The sequence below is a fragment of the Ruditapes philippinarum genome, unplaced genomic scaffold, assembly GCF_026571515.1.
Source record: "Ruditapes philippinarum isolate M1 unplaced genomic scaffold, ASM2657151v2 ctg6033_1_1_1_1, whole genome shotgun sequence".
In the NCBI taxonomy this organism is placed as follows: domain Eukaryota; kingdom Metazoa; phylum Mollusca; class Bivalvia; order Venerida; family Veneridae; genus Ruditapes; species Ruditapes philippinarum.
Genome location: NW_026859677.1, coordinates 323 through 23678, shown reverse-complemented (window position 1 = coordinate 23678; position 23356 = coordinate 323). Strand labels below are relative to the sequence as shown.

General features: G+C 32.4%; 1 protein-coding gene across 1 annotated transcript in view; it reads right to left on the bottom strand.

Moving 5' to 3' along the window:
- LOC132757482 (sushi domain-containing protein 2-like) overlaps positions 1 to 22762 on the bottom strand; it is a 30107-nt gene extending 7345 nt beyond the window's left edge. Inside the window, exons 1-15 of the mRNA XM_060748767.1 lie at positions 22577 to 22762; positions 14572 to 14664; positions 13529 to 13641; positions 12868 to 13027; positions 12131 to 12291; positions 11411 to 11577; positions 10768 to 11058; positions 8526 to 8794; positions 7638 to 7778; positions 7141 to 7326; positions 5896 to 6032; positions 4556 to 4676; positions 3367 to 3520; positions 2010 to 2092; positions 1116 to 1298 (exon numbers count right to left, since the gene is read on the bottom strand). Of these exons, the coding sequence (XP_060604750.1) occupies positions 1116 to 1298; positions 2010 to 2092; positions 3367 to 3520; positions 4556 to 4676; positions 5896 to 6032; positions 7141 to 7326; positions 7638 to 7778; positions 8526 to 8794; positions 10768 to 11058; positions 11411 to 11577; positions 12131 to 12291; positions 12868 to 13027; positions 13529 to 13641; positions 14572 to 14664; positions 22577 to 22649 (2332 nt within the window). The 5' untranslated portion in view covers positions 22650 to 22762. The remainder of the gene's footprint in view (positions 1 to 1115; positions 1299 to 2009; positions 2093 to 3366; positions 3521 to 4555; positions 4677 to 5895; positions 6033 to 7140; positions 7327 to 7637; positions 7779 to 8525; positions 8795 to 10767; positions 11059 to 11410; positions 11578 to 12130; positions 12292 to 12867; positions 13028 to 13528; positions 13642 to 14571; positions 14665 to 22576) is intronic.
- Between the last annotated feature and the right edge of the window lie 594 nt (positions 22763 to 23356).

Here is a 23356-nt window from a genome sequence, read left to right as displayed (position 1 = left end):
ATTTCTACTTATGATTTGGTGAAAACGGTTCATTAACTATGCATTTTTGGGGTATTCAAAATGATACCAAGAGAATGTTTTTGTTGTAGAGATTTCGTCAAATCCAGATTCGATAATGGATCCTGTGTCGTGATTGAAATGCTATAATGCACTGACAGAACATTTGCGGGATCTGACATTAAAACCATTATTCATATCTTTACGTGCTCCTTTCGCGGCAGTGACAAGTGATACCATTAGTCATATATTGGAACATGCCATCAGTCGTGCTGGATTAAAGGGATATACTGCTTAGTCGTTCAGACCCACTGGTGCTACATTAGCTGTCACGCAGGGAGTCTTACCAGAGACAGTGATGAAAATTGGACAATGGAAAACGAAGGACGTGTTCATGAATCATTATGAGTATGGTTGAGTACAACAATCATACACTAAAAACTTATTGTCAGGTTCTGAGTAACATTTTCGGTATAGTTTTTGTGATGTGTATTAATAGATCACGTTTGGTCACAAATTACAGTGACTACAGTTATATGACAGGAAGTCATTCTAGTTTCCAGTTGTTTTTTCCAGTTATTTGATTAATATATGTATATATGGACATACATTACCTGTTCACAATTAAAACAATTTTAATGTTACATAAAGTGACATTATATGAAACAATTTCTAAATGAAGCACACCATATATTATTCATAAAATCAGATGAGATTAAATGGATATTTATAAAAATAGTAGTTAAAAGAACTATTCTATGGACAGTTTAAGCGGAATAAGTGCGTATGAATATATTCATCTTGTCTATATGCAAATTCTTATTCGGATAAAGTGTAATGATATCTGATAACAGTGTATACTAGACAAAGATTGGAAGAAATGATAGGGCCCGCAGTTCATGGACAGGAGAAGCACACCATATATAATTCATAAAATCAGTTGAAATTTAACGAATATTTATTAAATGCAACTGCATTTATATATCTGACAAAATAAATCAATTAAATAAGAACAATACACGTATATACAATATTTAGATTGATATCAATACCAAATATCCCTACAAATAAAAAAAATGTTGTTAAAAGCTTATGCTCAATAAAAAACCCTTTTATACCACATTTTGCTGTCACATCCGGAGACCAGGCCTGAGTTTCACCCAAGTTGTCAACGCATGTATATGTGGTGTTACCCGATAAAGAACCGCTCCTACATTCAGTTACGGTCGTGGTTGTACCAATTGTGTATTCATAGCTCGATTTTTTAGATCTCGGAACATCAAGTAAACCACAAGACCGGACTGAAAAAAGCAAAATACACACTTGTCACATTGACCCAATTTTGAGGTAGACTTAATGCAATTCTTTCCCGCCAAAAAATTCAAAGATCGGCCAATATCGTAGTAAATCGGTTATTTCTAGAACGTTTTTTTTTTTCAATAGACTGGGTATTATGTTATTTACAATCATATATCGTTTATCGTTATGTTATTAACGGTTAAAAATATTGAATACAGAATATTGTGAAAAATAACGGTCCTGAAATGGCCGATTTATAACAATATTGGCAGATGTGAGATTTTTTGGCGGGAAAATATTACAGTTAGACTACCTTACGATCAGCATGATCCAGAAGAACAAATCTGACTCAAGGTCAGATCTTTTTATGTTTTTCACGTAGTGTCACTAATTAGCCGGCAGTGATCAGAATGGTTGAAAAAAAATGCAGAATACAGCATATCTAATGCATCATTGCGCACATTTAAATGAGAAGATTATATCTTGTTCTTCACACTAAAATATAAAATTTTATAGCTAGTCGTTTTATTTTGATTCTATACAAAGATATATAATACTAGTTAACAATTTGAAAATTATAAAATTAGTATTAAATATTTGAGCAATAATGTAAGAATTACTTGTTGTAAAGATTGAAATGAATAAATGCCTACTGGTAATGATTACTGTAAATGATAGAAAATAAAGTACGTAAATACGAAGTTACAACATACTTGGCTCTAAATTATCAATAAGAGACTCGCGCCTGATACCAGCTTCCTGTGTTGCCTTTGCGATCGCTTCTGAGCCAGTGCGACTGATAAAAAAAGCAATTATACATTCGACAAAATATGTTGTTTCACTTAAGAGATAAACATTTTTTTTCAAAAGCAGCAATTGGTTTGACTTGCTTTAAATCTGTTTAAAATGACGGTCGCACAATATTAGAACCTGTGTTTTAAATATAAGACTGCCAATAAATGTCAGACAATATACGACTTGCTTAGACAAGTTTGCTATAAGAAACATCATGTCTTGCATTCCGTAAGTCTTTGTTTTTGAATAAGTCTACATTGAGAGAAAAACAAGAAAAAGACTAGGTTTCACGACTTTACGAACAGACAGGTACATGATCTGCTTTTAAAGTGGATTGGTCTGCAATGGGCACCTTATCCATAAGTATTACAATTATCGATATAAACAATAGTAATGTTACATTTGGATATTCTTAAATAATGCTTGAAAAGAAATGTTGAGACCTTACTGGAGCTTCTAGGCTCCAGTTCGTGTTCTGGTTTAGTTCAGGTCCACAAGAGAGCAGTCAGAGATAACTGTTTCTAACGATCTGAATTCTACTTTTGTAAAATAATGTTCTTACATTATTGTAACAATTCTGTACTAGGTTATGCATGCAGACGCTATTTATCTCCCTTTCTCCAATGTCGAGAAAATATTTAAATTTGATAAAGGCATTACATATTAAACATTTGACATGACCAACTCCTCATTATATGACACTTTACAAATTACTTCTTAGGTAGTAGTTATTTGTCTATTTTTTATCTTCTTGTAAATATATAGATGGAATTAGATGCAGGTACAATGAACTGTAATTACAAAAACTATTTAATGTTGTTACTAAAATTAATTGTTGAAATGTTTTTTACAGGAGTGAGTTTCATATAAGCTTTAAGCTTTCTACTCAATCCTGGACGTAATTTATGTATTGTAATTTTGTTTGTAAATATTGAAGAAGAAATAAATATATTTAAATTATACAGTTTTGAATGATTTATTATGAACATTTGTTATGATGAGCTATAATTTTTTTGTTCTAGAGCACTTTATTATCTGCTATATAAATATCAGTATGCAACATCAGATCATGTATCTCGCACATGCCAACAATATGAAATGTCTGAATACTAAATACTATGGATCATTTATTGCTTTGCATACCTTCCATTATTTAGCTTATCTAAATGTGACATGTAAGAAACTTGAATAGGTGAAGACGCGGCCTTATAGACCAATTCACTTTTATGCGAATTGTCGACCAACTTATTATTAATCATTGCTAGTTTTACTTACGTGTAATCAAATTCACAATCATCAAAAATAGTCCGTCTGCTGATTGTACAGTAAGTCTGGGAACGTATTCTTAATGATAATGATTTAGGGTTGAAAATTGCTTCTGTTGGAAACGTTTTACTGTCTTTAAAAAGGTTGTTATTTTTCACCTTCCCTGAAATTAGATAAAATGGTATATTTGAAATGTATTACGTACCTAAGATTCTGAAATTTAGACCTTTTCTTATAGAAAATATTGACAAAGAATGTACAAAATTGTGGTGTAAGTCGTTCGGGTTTTGTGAACGCATCTAAGATAAGGACTATTATACGTCTTGGCCGGTAAAAGCGTCTACTGGTAAATGTATTACCCACACTGTTTCTCGGATTTTTGTTTTTTATCTATCGTCCTAAGATTAATTGAAAACATTATCTTGAGGCTCTGGATAATATCATTTACGTTTTAATATTTGAAGCACACTAATAATAATTGAACTCCTAAAATTTGTTATGTATATGCTCATTATTATTCGTGGGGAACTAATTTTCAGGTCTCCACGAATTAAAGATTCAACGAAATTTCACTTCGTCTGCTGTAAGATTATTTTGCATGACATTATCTATATTTCACCTTTTGGAAAATTAACAGTCTAAGAAAATGTTCTTTGCGACAAAAACCACGAAATTCGAAGTCAAAGAAATAAAGTGAATGAACAGTAATGGAAAAAGATAATTGTTGTGGTTATTTACTTTTGCAAAATAAATAATTTTTTGTGCTAATTTGAAGTTTAACAAAACCATTAAAGTGGAGTTCTGACAATTTATTTATATAAAAAATTCTTTACAAATGAGGTTATAAAATTAAATTTTTGTAAGTGCTATAGTATGTATCAGATTCTAAGAAAAATTTTATTATTAAATACATGCTACACATTATAATTAATAATATATTAACATATATACTTTAATTGTAAATTGCAAAATAGAAAATCACAAAAACCTGAACCAATTAAAGACAAACATGTTATTAAAAATTAGATATACACAGATTTAATTAAGGATTGTTCAGTTTCCTCCTAGGAACAGCAATCAATTCAAAACTCGTTCTATAAAACTTACCTAGACCCATTTAATGTAAAACTAAACAGTTTAAAGCAATCTTATTCAAACAAAAATAAAAGTTGTGCAAAAAGAGCCAAGTAAAACTTACATGCTTTTTCAAAATTGTACACATCTTCGGGTTTGTTAGCATCATCAAATAAATCAATTGATTCACCATTCGACAATGTTTCGCCTCCGTCAATGTTTCCGAATATTCCAGATGTCACTTTCTGCAGTCATCATGTAAAATACAAAAATCTATTTAATATGATTTTGAAAATTTGATGAATTAAACACATCCATTATAAACAGGCCCATTATGCGTCAGAAAAAGATAATTATCATTTTTATTTCTTTTTTTTTATCATTTTTATTTATCAAAACCTATATCTTTTATATAAAGGTATCTTGTTATTGTTTCCAAAAATATACTCATTTGCTATATGCCAGAACTATCTTTTGTATCTTTAGCCCTGTTTGCAATTGGTACAATCATCGTGAATTAGTATGGACGTAAAAAGACTACTTTGCATGTTTAGCACTACTTCCTGTAGATGTAAAACATCTAACATGCACTTAATCTATAATTTAAACATTATTAAACACATGCTTGACATTTCTGAAAAATTAAAAAAAAAGTATGGATTTCTGAAGCATTATGTGGCTTGATTCCGTAACCTGCTGAGTTTCTATAATGCATTAGTCCTATTTTGAATTTTGTATAATAACTTATTCTATTTCATTTTTAGGGATTTCGATGAGAAAATACAAAATCTGAACTACATATACCAACAAAACAGAACCTGGTCAGATTACACAGATGTGCCATCTGGCTTTTCTCTATGTTTGTGTCAAAAGGTTTTTAGTTTTGGTTTCCAGCAGGGTAAGAGTTTATGATTACAATTACATTACAATAACATTACAATTACATTACAATTACTTTACAATTACTTTACAATTACTTTACAATTAAATTACATTTATGATAAGTAGTGTCTGACAATTAAGAATTATTTCGCTAATATTAATTTACAGTTTAAGATGAAAAAATAGTATCAGTTAATGAATAACAAGTATAAAATTACTACATTAAAACAAAAAAGTACGTTAAAAATCCTAGGTGTCTGGTAGCTTCACATTTTATGACTACTAAAGTACTTCAAACTATTGATTATGATTTAAGTACTGTAATGGACTATCAATAGTGTAATAATGATTGTTATAAAATTATAAAATAATTTTATTGACGTTTGTAGATAATGACGTGGCCCTCATATCATAATACGTATAATTAACTATCATTCTAGAATCCATATATCGTGCAAATTTATGTTTTTCCCTGCCTTGGTTATAACCTTCTTTATTTTGATTAAATAAGAGCTATTTAGCATCTTATAAATTAAATAAAAATATTTGCATTAATTAAAATAAAATGTAATGAAAGATTACAATAATGTCCGTAGGCATCATAAGATCTAGCTGCATGGTGCCAGCAACGGTTGCCACTTGAAACCCTATGTTATTGGTAAGAAGCACCGTATAATTGTCATTCTTTCCGGTCAAATCGGTATTAATAACTGCAACACCTGAAATGAGAATTAAAAAGAAATATGTAGAATGCACTTGCTATTAAAAAAAGAATATAATCAATAAAACAAGGAATGTCGGAGGACAGTAACGCTCGACTATTCGAAAAGTTGTCACAAGGGTGTTTCATTGAGTATAATAATGCTTACCTATATGAATACATAAAATTGTCCGGAAAGGTACAAAGGCTTGTTATTAAGATGTTTTATCGACTTAATCACTGCTTTATTATCATGAATGCATAATTTTTTTCCAAAAAGGCACAAACCCTTCAGTAGTTATGGAGATACCTGCTTACAAGCAAAACCTTTAACAAGAATTTCTAAGTCATAGGGCATACTTATATAAAAAAGCAAATCAGAGTTATGAGACTTGTGCCAATCATGTTAGATAATCACAGAGTACAGTGTGTGAAGTTTCAATCCAGTCCCTTTAGTAGTTATGGAAATACCAGCTTATACCCACAAGGACGCCGACGCCGACAAATGGGTGAATGCATTAGCTCGATTATTCTGCAAATAGTCGAGCTAAAAATCTAACTTTTTAATATCGAAAAACGTGACCTTGCTTCGCAGAATGTAGGTATTGATCTTTTTTTTCTTTTTGCATGATCTGTATGTATTTTAGTTAGACTTAATGTCTTTTCGATTGCATGATCGGAATGTAGCTAACATATAATGTATTTTCAAATCATTTGCTGAAATAGATCATGTGTCTAATGTCTTTTAAATGCATGGGCGGATAAGACCATAGATTTAATGTCCTTACAATGGCATGGAGAGTATGGGTTTAACATTTTGCATGGCAGTCATCTTCCCTTTAAGATAAGTCGGCTGCTCGTTAACCCCTTTGCAACTCGTGTTGCAGCAGATCTACTAAAACCATTGCTTAATGTATGATATATAGTGTTGTTTATAATCAACGTTTTATTGAAAAATACATTATAAAGTTTATAACAAAACGGTTTTATCTACACTAAAATAGCATATGTTATAATTATGACAATTAAATTTTAAAAAATGCATAATAAATACCAACGAATCTCTAAAAAGATATTGGTTTTCATATACTTCATATTGTCACTGACACTAACAAAGCTAGCATTACCTTTGAAATCTTGCCATTTTAAAGATTTCTCCTTAAATTCTTTAATTTCTCCATTCAGTAGCACTTCGATGTAAACAATGTTTTTAGTATCATCTTTTTGCAACCGTAGTTCTACCCTGTCTGATATTCCATCGCTTTCTATGGCCACAGATGTCAACGTGAACGTGTTGTTAATAACCTTCCCACCTATGTGAAAAAAGAAAGATATAAGATTTGTAATGAGTTGTGATATGAAGTCCATGTGTGTTTACCTGGAGGGAAAATGAAATATCCTCTAACTAAGCAAGCATTGTTTTTACACGGTAACTTCTCTTTAATTAAATCAACCATTTGTTTAAACAAAACTTTACACGGTTACTTCCCTTTAGTTAAATTTACGCAAATACGTCAATTGCTTATCTTGGTTATTTCCATTCTAATGTTTGATTATAAAAATGCCATAAATAAAACAACATGTATGCTTTGTCGACTTCAAAATATTAGTTATAACTGCTTACTTTCAGTTGGAGTAAGATTATTCTCAAATCTCGCCTGCACCTCTGTGGTCCCTGCTTTAAGCAAGATATAATCCCCCGGCGCCATGACGCGGATCTTCTGGCCTCTTAATGTCGCAATGTGACCTTGCCCGTACACAAACGCTGTAAAATAAATATGGCAGTGAAACTTCGTCACAATTCTTACGTCATCATAATTATGTTACAAACTAGCAGTAAAGTAAGAAACTTCATAAAACGATAAAACACAGAAATAAACTTAAAAAGAAAACAATAACGAATAAAGACCAAACTGCGCTACAATGTGATGAACACGTTTGTTCTCCACGGTAAGAAGTATGGTGGCTGATTTGGTACACTTTGCGCGTTGCGTTGTCGATAGCAACACAACCTATATCGTTATCGCCTTTTCGTCTTGTCGTCTTGTCGCTAGAGAAACACGCCAAACGGTGCGTTGTCTCATCGTCATTTTGTCGTCCTGTTCTAGCGACAATGCGACAATGCTATGATTTGACCAGTAATTGTGACCTTGATCTTGACGGTGAGGTTCTGGGGTGTTGCGCATGACACATTGTCTATATTTGTACAAACTTATGTTAAAATTCCTTTCATGAATTGAAAGGATGTTGACCTAAAACGAGTCTAAAACAGATCTTAAGCTTTAACCACTAAGTGACTTTGGGGGTACGGTCTTGGTGTAGCGCATGGCACATCGTCATATTATGGTGAGCCAAGTAAATTTCAAAATCGCTTCATTGATAAAAAGTTATGAACATGACAAATTATACCCGCCATCAATGTTGACCTTCAAGTGTGACCTTGGCATGTGAGCGTTTTAGCTCGATAGTTGGTATCGTAGGATATAACAGTACAAATTTAGCAGATATATACCTGGTACAGGAGGGTTATATTCCGTACAATCCGTAGTTCCTCTTAGCTGAACATAATAGTCACATGACTTGAAGTTTGTCCACTGGCAACAGCTGAATAGCGGAATTATATCGTCTACCCAATGAGAGAGAATTGGAACATGACCAGGTTTACCATATGGTGCAGCTCCCCAATCGTGACTTTTGTCAGCTGTACTTCCAAAATATGTGTCTGCCGCGAACACAAGATATCCTTTAGCGCTGTAACAACACTGGTTTCCGGCTCCATTTCTTTAATACAAAATGAAAGCTTTTTTATTTGGTTTGGATCTGAAGCTATGTCATATCAAATAAATTTTGGTTAGCATTGCTAAAATAATAGCATGCTTTGATAAAAACAAAGTCTTAAATATATTGTCCGTTGACAAAAGCACCCATTATATCACTTCTTCTTGAAGCCATTTAGCTCAGGAAATCAGCATTGTTGTACAAATAAGTGAAGCTACTTCATTTTCAACATTTAAAATGTTCAGAGCAACAACACATCTGTAAACATTAAAACAGTTTTTGAAGACAAATCGTCTTCTTATCATGCCTTGCATATATTTTAGAACAACAATTATATCTATACATACGCGCAAAAATATAGTCCCATGCCATTTAAGTAAATCAGAACAAACAAACAAATTTCTTTTAAAAAAAGGGCCATGATAGTTCTTTAAGCTCACCTGAAATGCATTGCTTAGGAGGTCACGTTTTTACAACAAGAATGTCAGTGATTTGGTCATACGATGTTGTCATTTTAGACCCAAACTGCATAATAATATCTAAAACCTTTTTTTATAGATTTTCCAAAATATCAAAGCTCTTGGCATTGTAGAGAATGCTGAACATAGCAGTTTGGCGTGACCTTATGCCACATTGCGAAACGATTTTTAAGCAAGAGGAAATGGTCCTGCGAGCGAAAACTGAACAGTTTCATGTGAAGTATAAACTAGAAATGTGTCCATAGAACACAATTGTCTTCACACCTTACTGTCTACTGACGTACAACATGACAGTAAGACAAAGGGACCAGACAAAGTAAATTCCATATGACCCCCGTACCACAATGTGGTTGGGGCATAAAACAGCATCCATTTTTTTCAATGTTGACGTACTGATTTTTACCAACCATAGATGCACAACTACACATGCTGACCAACAGTCCAGTAATCTTTCCTGACTCAAGGTCAAATACTTTATTTTTTTAAGTTGAAAATATTTACTAAGTCAAGAACAATAACTCTACAAATATTAAAGAAATCCGCAAGCGAATCCCCAGGTGCACAACTACACATGCTGACGAACATTTTTTTGTAAAGTTTCATGATTTGGTCAAATATTTTTTGGGCAAATGTTAACTAAGTCAAGTCAATAACTCTACAAATAATAAAAAGTCAACATTGAAACCCAAGGTGCACCGTTTCACATGCTTATTTCTGTAAAGTGTCATGACTCTAGGTCAAATACTTTTAGAGCTATGTGCGACACAAATTGAAAATAGCAAGTTTTTACTTAGTCAAGGGCAATAACTCTACAAACCTTAATTCAAATTTTAATTTTAATCCACACGTGAAACCCTAGGTGCTCAACTTCACATGCTGATCAACATTTCTGTAAAGTTTGTTGGCATTAGCTCAAGCACTTTTACGTAAATGCGATACAACATGAGAACGGACGGACGAACGGACTAGGGTAAATCTGATTGCCCCCTAACGTGGGGACACAATGAACCTTGCAATATAAAATACAAATCGCCTTGAAATAGTACTTAAAGTATTGTAGAATGTTTTTATACCATTTTTGTCTGATAAAAAAATATTTTTGTAAGTACATTTTATTTGTCATTCACTGCAAGTAGATCTAATACTTAAGGTAAAAGCTTTAAGAAAGTTCAAGTACATAAGAAAATTTCCATGGGCGAGTCATTAAAACATAACTTACACGTGATTGGCTCTCAGCTTGAAAGAAATTACACTTGATAAAAATTATTTTCTGGAGGACTTTCCTTGTGAATTAATCATTACCTCTTCAAAAATCATCAAGCATTTTCAGATGTCATTTGATAATCCACTTAAGCTTTTTTTTACATGTCTCACTCATAAACAAGACGTAGACACGATTTTTTACATGAAAAAAAACGGATGACATTAACTACAACAAAATAGATAAATAAAAATGATAATAAAAATTCCAAAACGCTAAAAAGTACTTTAACTTACACTGGCTGCACGGAACGCACGCAATGAACGGCAGCATTGTGGTAAAAACAATTGCGCGGATTGGCCGCCTTTTGTAGATTGCATCCTTTATCAGGCTGCCACCTTCCAAAGTCTGCGATTGCCTGAGCCAGCGAACATGGACATTTAAGAATCTCGCCAAACCATTTCATGTCCCGAGAAGAGCTTTTATGCCATTTCATACACAAATCAGAGGGCCAATCCGAGCCGTATTTTGCTTTCATTACATTTCTGACAAACCAACCGAGTGGTACACGATTTGTTGACAAAAACCTGTAAAATAAATAAATCAAAGTTTGTTACTATATGCATGCGATAACCTTGTAATCATGCAAGAAGTGATGATAAGACACAATACCGATGTGACATAATCCCGATTGAGTTTAGGACCTCGAGTTGTATTCTTTATTATAATGGTATGAGATCGTTTACCATACATATAAACTATAACCACTACCGTTCAAAATAAAAAAAGAATCAACCAGACTCAACTAACTTGACCCGAGTATGCCATGCTATTAATTTTACAGTGTTTGACATTCTTCAAAAGTTTAAACGTCATCTTTTTTCATAGTACGAGCATCTTAAGACAATACACATACAGAACATAATAAGTATCAAATACTTGTTCTTGGTAGGCGTGAACTTTTCTTGTAGTTTCACCTCAACCAATCCGACCTCATACTCGAAACAGTCTTGTCCTGTGCATTGGTAGTTTCTGGCTTCAAATTCATACTCACCATTTGACGCCGGTACATCTTTACCAAGGGTGATCAAAGGTTTGTAAATTGCCTGCAATGAGACGCCAACATGTACTTTCTTTAACATAAATTTCAGGGAGGGCATTAGTTATCGCCTCGCTGTGTGTGCGTGTGTGCTTATATACCTAGTATATAAAAGTATATAAAATAAATATGCACCTTGTAGATTTATAGAGGAAATTGAAAATTAAAGAAAAAAAAAGATTTGATAAAAGCAATGCAAACCAAAAATCGATTACCATTTTCTATTATTTCAATGCTTTCTTTAATAATTCTAGCGGCAACTGAACATACTTATTCGCCAGTGCAAACCCAAACCATCCAGCACACCCATGCCATCTAATCATGATCTGCACTGTTCACTATTCTGTCATGAGATTTTTTTAAAAGAAAAATCAAATTTTAATGGTGAATGGTTGTGTCAAGATTGAAAGATAGACAGGAGTCCTTTGAAAATATTTAGCACAGGACTGCACTCTTAATACAAAATCATAAAATCGGTAATTTTATTTGGCGAAAATGGGATGAAACTTGTAAAGTGCACGGATGAGTTGCATATGAACTTAATTATGGTGTAATTATACTTTTCCATCATTCTCCTTGAAACCAATGAGTCGTATGTCAACCAGAGAATTCCGGTCGTTGGTGAGCAATGTATTATCCCATTCAAGACTTAGAACAGTTGCATCGGGAAAGAACCATCGCCCTAGGTTTCTTACTAAGGGTGGCATTCTTCCGGGAAAAACTGGAGCAAGAACAGAAATAGAATACAATTGAAGTTTTACTCTGCTGCTATAATAAATAAATTGAGCGAGACATGAAACTTTAAAGGTTGATTATGCCCCGGAAATAATTTCACGTTTATTGTTCAAGGAGATGTTTAGGGATGTTTACAGCAATGACCACTGTATATAAAAACTCAAACATCTAAAAATGAATTCCTGGACACTTAAAATAGTAAGATATGCAAAAGGTATTCAAGAAATATTAAAAACCGTATTTTTGAGCTTTTCATAGCACAGTTTGTGGTAACGCTTTTCAGATTTAGGGTCATTTTTCACAATTTAAATAATTATTTAGGAAAAACGAAAGGAGCGAATGTGTGAATTTTTTCGAATAAGTTATTGGTCTATACCTACATCACATGGAAAATTAATCTCGAAAAAATATTTCCAATCCCGTCATATTAAAAAACCCGCAGTAGTCCCTTAAATAAATGGCAAATCTTACAACAGTAGCACATTGTGTCTGTAATTCTATTTCAATCTTGTTATGGTGATACTCAGACAAAGTCTGAATTGAATATAAATTCATCCCTTACCAATAGTAAAGTTAGTACTGTATGGGTAGGTTTTCCCATTGTCTGTTGAAACACTTAAAATCACGCGGTCACGTACTAGAAGTCTAGGCACCACACATAGGACACGTGTTCTGCTTATATCTACAGCTTCCTGATTCGCTAGGACTACGCCGTCATGTGGCTGAAAAGAACGCAAAGGCTGCACAGGGTATGTGATAAAGCAAAATATTTATATTTCACTGGCGATAACTACCACTTGCAAGTATTTTGTAACATTTACATTTATAAAATAGATATCCTTATACATCCTTTTTCTAGTTTTCTAATAAGTCAGATCGGAAGAAAATTAAAATTAAGTTACATCTAATTTTTATGTCAGATGGACAATATTCAACTCCCAGGAACTTCTCTGTTTTGGAAATAGCGCCTCTTTAATATTATTCATGTTTGCTGCGACTAAATGAAAATCCCCCCTCATGAATTCTGTACTAGTGATTACACTTTCCGCCGTTATTACCTAATGGTTCCTCCTAAAACAACAGCTTTGGAGAAAACATCGTATTTTACCACCTGTTGCCATCCAAATCACAATATTATCCTGTAGGTTTATAACTAGGTGAAATAAGGTAAAAATGGACTACTCATGGCAACAACATGTTAGCAAAGCAAAACGTTAACATACGTTTTTGAACTGGCAATATGCCGGTTTGTCTGTCGCGAAACATGGACCAGAAAGATCAACAAGTCTTCCTCCATACATATCCGCATGATTTGGAACCGCTTTAAGTTGCTTGGCTGAAAATATATGCACTTAATGATAGACATAACACATTTCATTTAACTAACCCAGCATAATAGAAATTGAAAAATTAAAGGTCAAATAAGTCCAAACAATGCTTTTAATTCATTTCTCAGATACTTTTATCTTTTGGAGATTCGGTAAAAGTCGCATATAGCTTCAGATATCAATATTTCTAAATACTTTAGAACTGTAAAATTTGATAGTGTTAATGAATAATTGAATTAGAGCTTGGTATCTGTTTAACAACTGAAGAAAGTATCGCCGAACGTACAGAAATGTGTCAAAAAGGTAGCAAAATGTAAACAAAGTACATGTAGTATTTTACTTCCATACAAAAGACTAATTCACTATTATTATACAAATTGCCAACAGGCCTTTATATAAAAAGATAGTTCATGTATATGGCAAATGAGTAGTACTTTGATAACTGTTACAAATTACCAAAAAAATATAGGTTTTGGGAAAATAGAATTAGTAGCATTTACGATTTACGATCTAGATTTTTATCGTATAATACAATTTAATGCGACTAACTATTATTAAGAAGAAATTATAAATAAAGTAATAGCACAGTTAACCATACACCTGCAGAATAATTTTTCACAGGTTTTCACTACTTCAAAGTTGAAGATTCCCGGATTTCAGATAGCAATTTCAAAATGACTAATGCAAATCTTTCTAATATTCAGTTCTTCCCTGTAAATTTTACAGGAAGTCAAATTGATCTCAGACTGACTTAGTCACCAGCAATAAAGAGCTTGGTCACGCTGCACGGATATGCGAGCTGGCCAGGCTCTATTCTGGTGGCAAAGACTTATCTCATCTTTAAACAGCATTTTGTTTTAAGTCTTATCCTAGATATTGTTTCTTTGAGTTCGTGGTTAAACAGAATAACTATGCATGCGCGTAATCTATGGATTTACCGTCATTAGAACACCCTTTAGATCTTTCTACCCGGCCTCCACCGTCTCTCAACTTCAAGTCCTGTTGATTCGATGATAAACTAGAAGACGCTCCTAAAATAAACATGTATTCAATAGATTAATGTATTCAATTTATACAAATTTGTTCGCAATTCTATTTACACTTTAAATTTAAGTATAAAATGAAATTCGTCTTCAATTTCGTTGATATCACATAACGCGTAAAAAATGAAATGCAAAAGTGTTCAATAGTGTTAAATATGTTGATAAAAATTCTGTACTGTTAAGAAAAGAAAAAAAGAACGCTCCTGCACAGTGATGTTTTCTGTTTTTCTAATATAATGTGGGCCTCTTTCACGTTTCTATAGATCCATCCTTAGCACATTTAAAGTGTATAAAGCTTTATATTTATTGCACATTTATTGTTTGAATTTTTGAAAAGGAAAAAAAACCTTCCAAAATGCCTGTATGAAAGAAATATGTCAGTTTATTTCCTTAAAAGCGAATAGGACCATACTCGTCAAGAACGGGTGGACGGCGGCTATTAAAGTATAGCAAGTAGCACGGGTCGTTTACTAGAATGGTTCCCCTTGGAGTTACATTTCAGACCACTCTGTGATAAATACCATTTTCCTCCTGAACCATAAGCGGTCTCATTAGTGGGGTTATACTGTATTTCTTTAATCGTTTATGATCTACGGTATAAATATAACGTTTGTTTACCGTTATACATATAAAAGGCCCCAAACCTAATCTCGATGAGCGCTAAATGTCGACAATTTATAAACCTTCTTTTAAAATGAAAAAGAGTAAATTTCTGAATTCACTTTCATCAGTAGGTGACACTGGCAAAGCCAAGACAATAACCTTTATTACACATAACCTTTAGTCCATAAAATCTTCATTACATATAACATTAACAAGAAAAGCATTGATGCCAAGCATCAAAGGGCGTCAATGCAAGAAATGTGACAAGTGAAGATGAACTAGTAGACAGCTGATTACTAGATATTCTTATAAACTTTTCAATGGTTAACTGGTTTTTACCAGCATTGTATAATATTTATGAATGGGCGGACGAAAGACATTGTTCATCATGGACTTTGGTAGGAATGCTAGAGATTAGAATATTTTTTTTTTCCACAGGAACTTGAAATTCTATTAATATCCAAAATATATAGGTCTATAATATCCGAAGTGCAATTAGTTGATTGAATATGTTTCATTTTTCAAATTTCTTTTCCTGCAAAATTCTCCAATTCGTTATTTATAACCATAGCACGACACGAATGACCGTTTCGTTAAACTAAAACAACTTCTATAAATAGATTTTCGGACTGTCACATTGTTAATGTCATCATTCTATTTATAGGTACAGTAATACACAATAACCCACTGTGTATACTTACTACAAAATGATTAATAAAAAAAACCCGAAGAGCGCGATTAATTGACGGATAAGGTAATTTCAATTGAATATGTTTGCATAGCGAAATTCTCCAGTTCGCTATTTATTGTTCGCTACATTTCATTTTTGTTAATCAAACATCCTCATACCAATCGGAATGATCGGCTATTATGACCGACGAATTGCTGTCGCCCTTTCTCATTCCATAAGAGGCGTCGCGCTTCGGCGCGTACACAAATAACTTATTATTATCTTATTTAAATAATAACCTACGTATAAGTGCATACATGAATAAGATTCAAATTTCAAGCTCATGCTCTCAATATATGACTCACTCGATGCAATATAATCACGTAGCTTGAATTCTGGGAACATAAACAAAAAACTCAAGGACACTCTTTAAGTGGATTGAACGGTATAAATCCAGACATACAGGCACGCAAACTGATATAATTATCTCGCTATTACACTTGTTATATGAGCTACATGTTGACTTTAGACATTTATCTATTTTTCAATGTTTGAGGATGAATATATTAATGATAAATCTTGACTCTTTACTTTTTAAGCTTAATTTGCGATATAACTCCACAATTTTAATAAGTTGACGATTGTAAAAGCCACAACTATGTGCAAATCATGCGCCGGAAATTGCTCAAGTTCTTTAATTCTTTAAAGGGCGCATGTATATATATTAATACAATAATTCTATCAAACAATTTCACTTTAAACCTTCGGATTATGTAACTACCAAGTTGCATTACCCAATAGATTTATGTCAAATCAAATCGACATATATTATCGAATAAACAAAACTTTATATGTTCTTTTTTATGTCAAGGGAGTAATATTCAAACCACAGGTAAACGTTGCGTGGCCATGACTTACACTAAACGCACCTTTGTTCCTATATGTCAAATTCTCAATCCAAAATGAAAGTAAATTGGCACAGCAGAGTTGTTTCCCTTTAAGTATTTTCATTGGTCCGAGGTTTTCCTGTGACCAATGAAAATACTCCATTTGAAAACAATCTGCAGGCCCATTTTACTTTCATTTTGGAATTAGAATTTGACATATAGGAAAAAAGGTGCGTTATAGTTTCATAAGATGCTTTGATTGAACAATTATTATAAATAATAACTTAAAGGGAAAGCCAAGGTTAAAATAAAAACTTGATTTCAGAAAAAGAATACTATAAATAATAAGTCTGCAAATTTTCTGCCGCCAAATAATAATATCAAACGAATGATAACAAAATTTAAATCGCTAAATCACCGATTTCTACAAATCGGTAAGCGCGGCCATGTTTGTGTATTGGCCGTATAAAAACAGGTGCGCGTGATGTCATTTCCCCACATCTTTTAGATTCATGATAAATCTAGTTGAATCGTAAGGAAATATTAATATAATAAAGTATTGATCAGACAATTTAATTTTCACAGGAGGTGTAGAGGAGATTTTTTATGGTTCAAAATACGTAACAATATCAAAAAAAAAAATAATAATAAATAAAGAAACGTACGGCTAGCCAAAAGTTCTAGCCGTACGTGAGTCACGAACGACTAGCCAGGACGCACCGTATTGTCTAGCCGTACGGCAATTTTCAAAATTATATGGAAGTCGAACGTTATAAAATTGTTGATTTTCATGCTTATCATTTGTTGTTTAATTTGTATGAATAATTAAATCATTTTTGTTAATTTAGAGCACATGGATCGAATAAAAAATGATCGGAGTGGAATAAATAAATAAATAAAAAGAACATTGAATGGAAAAAACGGTGAAATGCAAAAATAATTATATAATTTTCAAAACAGTAGATAAATATCGAACATAAAAGCACAGTCAATCAATTAATTAGCCTTAATTAAAACCTATCCAGGGACTGACAATTTTAGAATGCCTTTCACGGAACATGCAAACTTTCCTTGATACAGTACCGTCGGTAATTGTCGAAATTATCAAGAGCCTAACAACAATCATTTTCAGTGTTTGTTGTTTTTTTGTTTTTTTTTTCATATAAAAGGTGTCGAAAATTAAACTTAATGAAACAAAAAAGGATTATTATCAAAAATTTGTAAACTATTTCAATTGGTGTAAATGCAAGCAAAGGCTATTTTTTCTCGACATCTTGCGATGACAAAGATCGATATATATAGCGATCAAGGCGATTAATCTCTAAAAAGTTAACATCCAAAGACAATTAATGCTGTTTCTTGGATAAAATCCTCGCTTAAAGTCATAAAATAAATATGCATTTTCGACTTCCATAAAAATTTTGAAAAGTGCCGTACGGCTAGCCAATACAGCGTGTCCTTGCTAGTCGTACGTGACTCACGTACGGCTAAAACTTTGGCTAGCCGTACGGGCCCGCACGCTAGCCACTTCCATTATAAAAAACCTAATAAAACGTGTTCTTAATAGTACATATAATTAATTTTTTGCAGTTTGATTCTGACTTTCAAATTTAAAGGTGTGAACATATGTTATAATTGATGTACACATTTCAAAAATATAAGCAACTGTTTTGAAAAGTAAATTGTTAACATGTCTGTCAACGTATGATGCTGCGCATCGTAATCGTAGCCTAATATTAACTGCAGGCAAATCATTTTTATTGGCTGCTCAAAAATCTAATTTGCATAATTTATTCACACAATTGCTGGTTCTTACTACTTATGTCTAATACTGCGCATTGTCCATTTTAATTGTTCCTAATTTGCACCAAATGCTCCTGTCACACTGTGTACTGACGATTTTTATTGCTCCTTGTATGCCTCTGTGCCGACAGACCTTTTGATCATGCACAATGTTGCCCTAATTGGTTAATCACCCTTGTCAAATATTCTAATGACGAAATAGACATCTATTTTTTTACGCTTCATCAGTGAACTGAATGACCTTAGGGGGAATTTGGTTCCACACCTGTCAAATTGTACTGTAGTAAATTACAGCACGTCATAAAATAGCAACACATTTTTTTTCAGTTCCCAATAATCATTGCTTAAATCATGTGGTGGGATCATCAGCAAGCTTGAATATCGGGCAAATGATAATTAATGTCGCGGCGTCTTCAATTAATTAATTAAAGCAATTCAGTTCCATATGATGTTTTCATAAATAATATATAATGTACGCAATTAAATTAATAAGTTCTTCATCAAGATATATTTCAGTTGTACCAGCGTGTACAACTATACCGGAAGTGGGTATAACACGTCACAATCTCGGTCTCGTCTGTCTCGCGAGAATGACAGAACGCCAAAATGGCGGCGCCCATGAACTTATTTCTCAAGTAAAAAATAGTGTCTTTAAACACGAATTTCTCTCTTATAGGGTTGATGTCAATAGGGAAACTGTCATGGTTCCTCTTTTTAAATGATGAATATTTATATTAGACAGACATCAATCCATCCATTCTTATTCCTTTAATTTTATCATATTTAAATACGCAATACAAAGAAATATTCTTTCACGGTGAATTTAGTGTGTTTTACTCGTGAGAGTTTTACCGAAACGGTGCAATCAGATCTCTTCCGAGTTTCATTTGTTGACAGTTTGGGCTTGGATATTTCTTGCTACGTATAATCAGCGAAGGTGCCATTGTTGTTTTCTTAAAGAGTATTTATTTATCTAAGATTTGAGACCAAGATTGTTAAGATTGGTGAAAAATTGATGAATATATGCGCTGATAATTGAGATGCTAGTGATATTTCTATGCAAAATGAAAGTAGAGTAAAATACCTTTATAATATTTAAGTCATAAAAAAATCTTTTTTTTCATAATTTTTTTTTTAAGGTTTTGGGTTGTAGAGGGGAAACGGGGGTATAGTGTAAGTCATGGCCACGCAACGTTTACCTGTGATTCAAACGTTTCGCACCGAATATTTGATATGGCCCCTTTCAAAAAGTATCATAACCCTACTAAATAATAATATATTATTAGCTTTAAAGATTTTTTGACAGATTATATGGTTCTATATAAACGGTTGCTTGCATGTTTATATAACCCGAGCCGATGTGCACGTATAATCCATAAAGGACTATGTCATTAAAGCAAGATAATCCATAGGTTAATACCATGGCAATATAAGGATCCTACACCGGCTGCCGGTACAGACCGGAATATCTAGCTCGAGGGTAACTGTTTACAGTGGTAACGTGGCTCTGCCATGCAAGTATGATAAATCATAGGATTAAGCCTTGCACACGTTATTTATTGATAAATCAATTGATAGGATTCAGCCATTCATTTATAATTATTTATGTGACAGTCAAAAATGATAATTCAGAGAGAGGATACAAGTTATGCAAGTTTCATAATTAATATTTTTAAGCAGCGCAAGAATACTAATCAATATGAAAAAGACATGCAAATATTGAAATTTATAGGGTACGACCATGGAATTATCATGATAATTTGAAAGATAAACACAAAAAGTATGATTAACTAAAGGATAAATCAATGCAAGTATGATAATCCATACGATAAAGCCATGCAAGTATGATAATTAAGAAGATTTAAGCATGATGTTACAATATTTTAGGTGAAAAAAGAACCAAAGAAAGTATGATTGACCAAAGGATAAATGAATAAATGTAAGATAATTAAAAGAAGAAGATAATGATATGCAATTTTAATGATTTGTGTAATCAATAAAGAAAGTATGATTAACTAAAGCATTAATTAATGCAAGTATGATAATCATTAGGATAAAAGTTTGATAATTGAGAAGATATCGATCTGAAGTTTTAATAATTTATGAGATGAATGAAAAAAAAAAAAGAATGTTTAACTAAAGCATTTTTCAATGCAAGAATGATAATCATAAACATAAAACCACGGAATCATGAGATTTTCTGAAAACAAAGAAAATATGATATTCTAGAGGACACAATTATGATGTTTTAGAAAGTATGATTATTTTGAGAAGAAAGCAAAGAAAGCATGATAATTCATAGGAAAAAGCCAAGCACGTATGATAATTTAGTGTATTGAGATATTTTAGATCAATCGTTAGTAAACTGTTGAGCATATACTTCTAGCCTTATGCAATGAATATAAATTCTGCAGGTACTGAAGACTTCTTAATTAAATGCATACTTTATCTATAGGCAATGGCCCCAACGGAACACCGTAGTTCATTGTTAATTATTTTACGCGGTAAATATAAGAATTGATTTGACGCGCGGTACTTGGTGATATTAGAGGGCAAATCTATAAATAAAATTCAAATTTTACTTTTAGAGTAATTTGATTTGCTATCTCAATACTTATTTCATAAATTTTGTGAGTAAAATTGATACAAATGTTTAAGATCGTTAAACCTACATATTGATTTAATAAAAAAAAAACGAAAATTTATGTAAAAAATGCGATTTAACTATGCAAACAGAATGAACCAAAAAAAAATTAAAGTTTCCTTTTAAAAGGAAAGGCTTGCTCAGTTGTGCCTTTATCCCAACCCTTTAAAAAAATTTTTTTGTTTCAATTTATTATAACAATGTTTTTGAATTACGGTATTTGTATATCATAAAGGGTTTATTTAGTTGTTTTTTTTTGTGAAAAAAAAAACGAATATTTTTTGTCAAAACGATTTGAAATCTATTCTATATTGTATAAAACTAATAAAGAAAATAATCAATCGTAAAAATACTAACGTGGAGATCTATCTATCATACTGAAGGGAAAAAAGTGTGCACATTTCATTTCCACTTTTTTCGCAGAGAAAACATTCGTTTTGGCAGTTGCTAATTTCATTTATATAGCAGCTTTATAGACAAGTAAATGCACTAAAATACTTCGTTACGTGGTATCAATTAATAAGCATGTATCAACTATGTTACACGATCACAGATACGATGCGCTATCTGTATATCAGCACGTGGTAAGGTTAATGATATGCATGGAGTATTTTTAGATAACCTCACCAAGACGTTGAATTGCGTTCAGTAGATCTAATTATAACTCGATCATGCACTAATATTCTGTGTGATTTGGTAAGCAGGACCACCCTTTGGAGACGGAATACTAATACAGTAACCATTCTCTATTATATAAAACTAATACAGACAAAAACAATTATAAAAGAAACTAACTTTTGCGTCTTAAAAAGAATTAAAACGGAACAATTTCGTTTATAATTTATTACGGTTTAAACCGATAAATCAAGTAAAAATAGAAATCCTATTTATATAAACAAACTGGGATTACCGAAGTTACTAAAATAGCTTAGATTTCCGTGATATTACTTCATCTGATTCCGCAGTATGACGGAATCGCCCGAATTGTCACGATTGCAATCGGAACTACATCGGCTATTATCATTAATCCAAAGAGTGACGGAAAGGGCCGAAAAGTTGCGATTGGCACGATTGCCGCTGGTTTCCCGTTCAATCATGCACGAACAAATGTAAGCAGGAAACCACCTTACCGGAACAACTTTTCCAAAACAAAACAGATGGCTTGCAGCCGTGGCTGCAAGCCAAAAATAAAGAAGAAAAAAACATTCATAACAACGTAGGTGTGTTAATAATATGCAACCTTAAAAAATAAGATTTAAAAAACAATATGTAGATATGTTGATCAGCACTTACCTATTGCAGAATGAAGAAAAATGCACAAGTTTAGAAGAAAAACTTTTAATATTATAATACTGATATCCGCCATTTTTCTTTTTAAGAAGTAAAAATAGTGCAGTAATACGGACAAGATAACACGTTTATGGGGTAATATCTAAGTTACCCAATCAAATATGATAAAATGTGATAATAATCTAAGCGTCGCATAACTAACATAACTAACTATGCTATACAAACACATTCAAGTTAATGAACGCTAATATGCAAAATGTCAGGTGTTTTTCAGGTGTACGCTAGGGTTGCATATAGATGCATAGCAGACTGAAAACTACATAGCAGAATTTATTTTAACGTTGCACGATCTTTGAGTATGATAACAAAACCATTTTACGCGAAACATATTGGTGATCATAGACCTCATTTTCGAATTATCTGTCCTTGAATTTGATTTTTGTTGTTGTTGTTGTTGTTGTTGACATTAAATTTAGGTCTTTTTTAATGGCAGATAACTTATACATAAGTTTTACAAACTTTTTTACTACTGGTTTAATATGTTTATTCTTTCTCCATTTTATCATTTGTTAAGTCTAAAATAAAAAATTTGACGGAATTCTTTTACATTTCTGTTCCTTTTAATCATTTTTGTACGGAGACTGAGACTGAAAAATCTTTAAGAATAGGTCATTTAAAATGGCATATCTTTCAATAACGAAGCAAAATACACAAAATACTTGTTACATGTTCTGTCAATTTTACAGAAATACTCAAAAATAAGTCAGCTACATGATATACTGA